The 3,188-nt window shown below is 34.6% G+C and overlaps 1 protein-coding gene across 4 annotated transcripts in view; it reads right to left on the bottom strand.

Annotated features, from left to right (window-relative positions):
• LOC106787280 (heterogeneous nuclear ribonucleoprotein C-like) overlaps nucleotides 1-3,188 on the bottom strand; it is a 276,054-nt gene that overhangs the window by 164,672 nt on the left and 108,194 nt on the right. For all 4 annotated transcript variants that reach the window (XM_014749497.1, XM_014749499.1, XM_014749496.1 and 1 more), the window contains exon 2: nucleotides 249-383. In XM_014749497.1, coding sequence (XP_014604983.1) covers nucleotides 249-317 — 69 coding nt within the window. In that variant the 5' untranslated portion in view covers nucleotides 318-383. The remainder of the gene's footprint in view (nucleotides 1-248; nucleotides 384-3,188) is intronic.

The following is a 3,188-nucleotide window of genomic DNA, read 5'->3' as shown; positions in this document are numbered from 1 at the left end:
TCGAACCTAGAATGATTTTTCATTTTCCGGATGACTGTTTTATCCATTGTGCTATCCTGGGTTTACATTCAACTGTTTCACGAATATCTTTTTATAATATTTGACGTGGAAAAGTTTGTTTCCACGCATTTAAGCAACAAGAAAAAATAGAAGCTTGTCGTCTACATGATAAAGCGTTATTTTTAAACTTTAACTTTTGACATAAAAACGTTAACTTCTTACGAAGAAAGAGAATAAAAATGACGTACTTTCTTTTCTCGTGAAATCTTCCCAGTTCGCCGACGTGATCTCACCTGCGAATCAAGGAGCTCGAACATATACGGCCGAAGGACCCGCACTCCTTCGAAAAAGGGAATTTTTAACGTCCAATCGATAACTCGATCCTGTAACAACAAGAACAGAGATATTTAAGTCAATATTTTTTTTTACAATAATAATAATAATAATAATAATAATAAAAAACGTACCACAAGAGAATTTCATTTTGATCGTAATATTCATAATTTAACGAACTTAATTTATATAAGATCGTTAATCCCTATGATAAAAAATAATAAGTAAGATTAATCGAAGACGAAATATTCTTCTCTTAATAATACATTTGATTAATCGGAAAAAGTAACTTCTTCCTTCGTTAATAGAAACTAATTAAAATTAAAGATAAAAATCATTTTGATTGAAGTACTCGAACCGTAAAGGGAAACACTTAGTCGGAAAAATGATTTTAAAAAAAAGAACTACCATTCGATAGAAATATATATTTTTGTAGAACGTGGGATTTGTCTTCTTTCAAACCCCCCACCCACCCCTCTCTCTCTCTCTCTCTCTTAAAAGATCGTACATAATTCAAGTTCCTTGGTTCCTAGCACGCGTTAAGCCGCGAAGACGGTAAAAAGCTTCTCTCCTATGGAAACGTTTTCCATTTTAACCAGAATTTTTGCACATTAGTGTACCGGTAAAGCGTAGTACAAACACATCCTATTATAACGTTAGTCGTTTTCCTTTTCCAGCTGCTTACTCGAAGCTCCTTAAATTTAATAGCTCAAAAGTTAAGCTTAATGTAAGAAGTAAATGTGTAGGGGGTTTATTTATTAAAGAACGCCAACGAGAGATGTCCAAGAACGGGGACGCCATAAACAGGATTTGACTCTTTCAAGAAAAAGCATCTTATATTTTCCTTATTTCCTTCCTTCCTTACTTCCTTCTTTTATTTTCTCATCAGTACCAGGAGCTATTAGTCTTTATGACTGATTAATTTCGCTTTGAACTCATTCTTTCGGGTTTAATATTCCCAAGTTTTAACCCTTTCGTTACGAGCACTCACTATAATGGACAACCATGCGATAAACCCTTATACCCTAGCGCCCATTATAATGGGCAACCATACGATTACCCATTCACCCAATAACTGAATATGCATAAAATGTATTTACTTGTATGTTTATCATACAATATTACGAAACAATTGTTATGGTAACACTTAAACAAAAATTTACACATGTTACCCTGAATAAATTGAAATAGAACATGATGAATATCAAAACACACGTCAAATATTATACTTCGGTAAAAGACCGAATATATTTACGTTTTATTCTAATACATTAATATTTTGGATGAACATTTAAAACAATCATGTGAATCTTGACATTCTCCAATTTTGATCTTTTATAATAACACATAAGATAACGTCAAGGTGTCGTTGAAGATTACCAATGTGCATACTTACAAATGTGCATAATTTTTGGCACAGTGTCCACGTTCAGTGGAATTATTTTATTGATACGATAGGGTTAACAACGTATATAAATGTTTCGTCTAATTATTCGTAAAATCTCTTTGATCGATGGGAATGAATTCCAAACCATTTGTCAGTTACTCGAAAGTGTTGTTATCACCCTCGTGATATCCAAGTTAATGATACTCCCTGAGTGCTCTTATAACATTAAACTTGCTATATTTGAAGGTATCATTCGGACGAGTTTATTAGATCGTAAACGGTCACATTAGAGGGCCATCGTGAAGAAGAAAACAAGTTCGAGACAGGTCTTAATCTTTTGCTTTAATCCTGCATTGTGATGATGTCTCTCAGACACGCGAGATCAAATCGTACCGACTACACTAGTATCCATTTTTATTCCGATTTGCCAATCGATACTACAATAATTCGAATTAAACAGGATGATCTAATCGATCGATCGATAGATCGGTTTATATTCTTTAAATTAATATTATTAGAAAAATCTTGGAAAAGTGGTCGAGCGGATCGCAGTATTAATTGCATTCTTCTTCGTTTGATAAAATAAAGGGATAGGAGAGAGGGTTGGGGAGGGAGGGAGGAGAGGGGGAATATTAGATTATAACTCTAGGGAACACTTTTCTATTTCTCTTCTTCTGCTTCTTCTTTTTTTTTCTTTTTTCTCTTTCTTTTTTCATTAAGTAACACCCCATAGTAGTAGTAGTAGTAGTTTTAACAAAAGCGTACGGTATCGTTCGTATAACTCTATATTAAATAATTTAATAAACTCGGTCGTTGTTAACGTACTCTTACTATCCCGGTCTAACCAACTTCACTCGTGGCAGGTGGAAAAAAGGAATTAAAGGACGAAAAGAAAAAGAAAAAGAAAAGCTTTTCCTTCCTTAATTTAAAAAGGCCACCACCAACTCTTGAGTAAAACCAAACTACTCGGCTACTAGTCGTATCTCACCGATGAATTTCTATACTAGTATCACGCTAGAATTATTAAGGCAACGCATTTTACATTTATCCGGTACCCCCATAAAACTGTAAACGCGTTGTCGGGATCGGTTTTATCGCGTACTCATCTGCGAACCGGGTTCGCTAGTTTACGCTGAATTCATTTACTACTATTTCATCACCCTCTCCCTCCTCCCCCCCCCCTCCTTTTCTGTATCTATATCTCTCTTTCTCTTTTTCCATGTACGACAGGGAAAGAAAGAGAGATTGTTCACACGGATGAATAATTTTATATCTTGTCATCGTCATCGAAGCGTTAGACGATTACGTTAACACCTTCCTACGACGAACAGCAATCCAGAGTGAAAAACGTTAACCGATTAATTCAGTGTGCGYGTAAGTTAACTCGAGAAGAAAAACAATTGAAACGCGTTTTCTCAACCGAAATACCATGTATATACCTAAACATATGCATTTATACGATTTATAT

The sequence above is a fragment of the Polistes canadensis genome, unplaced genomic scaffold, assembly GCF_001313835.1.
Source record: "Polistes canadensis isolate GaletaPanama2010 unplaced genomic scaffold, ASM131383v1 scaffold_97, whole genome shotgun sequence".
NCBI classification, from domain to species: Eukaryota; Metazoa; Arthropoda; class Insecta; order Hymenoptera; family Vespidae; genus Polistes; species Polistes canadensis.
This window is presented reverse-complemented; position numbering and strand designations above follow the sequence as displayed.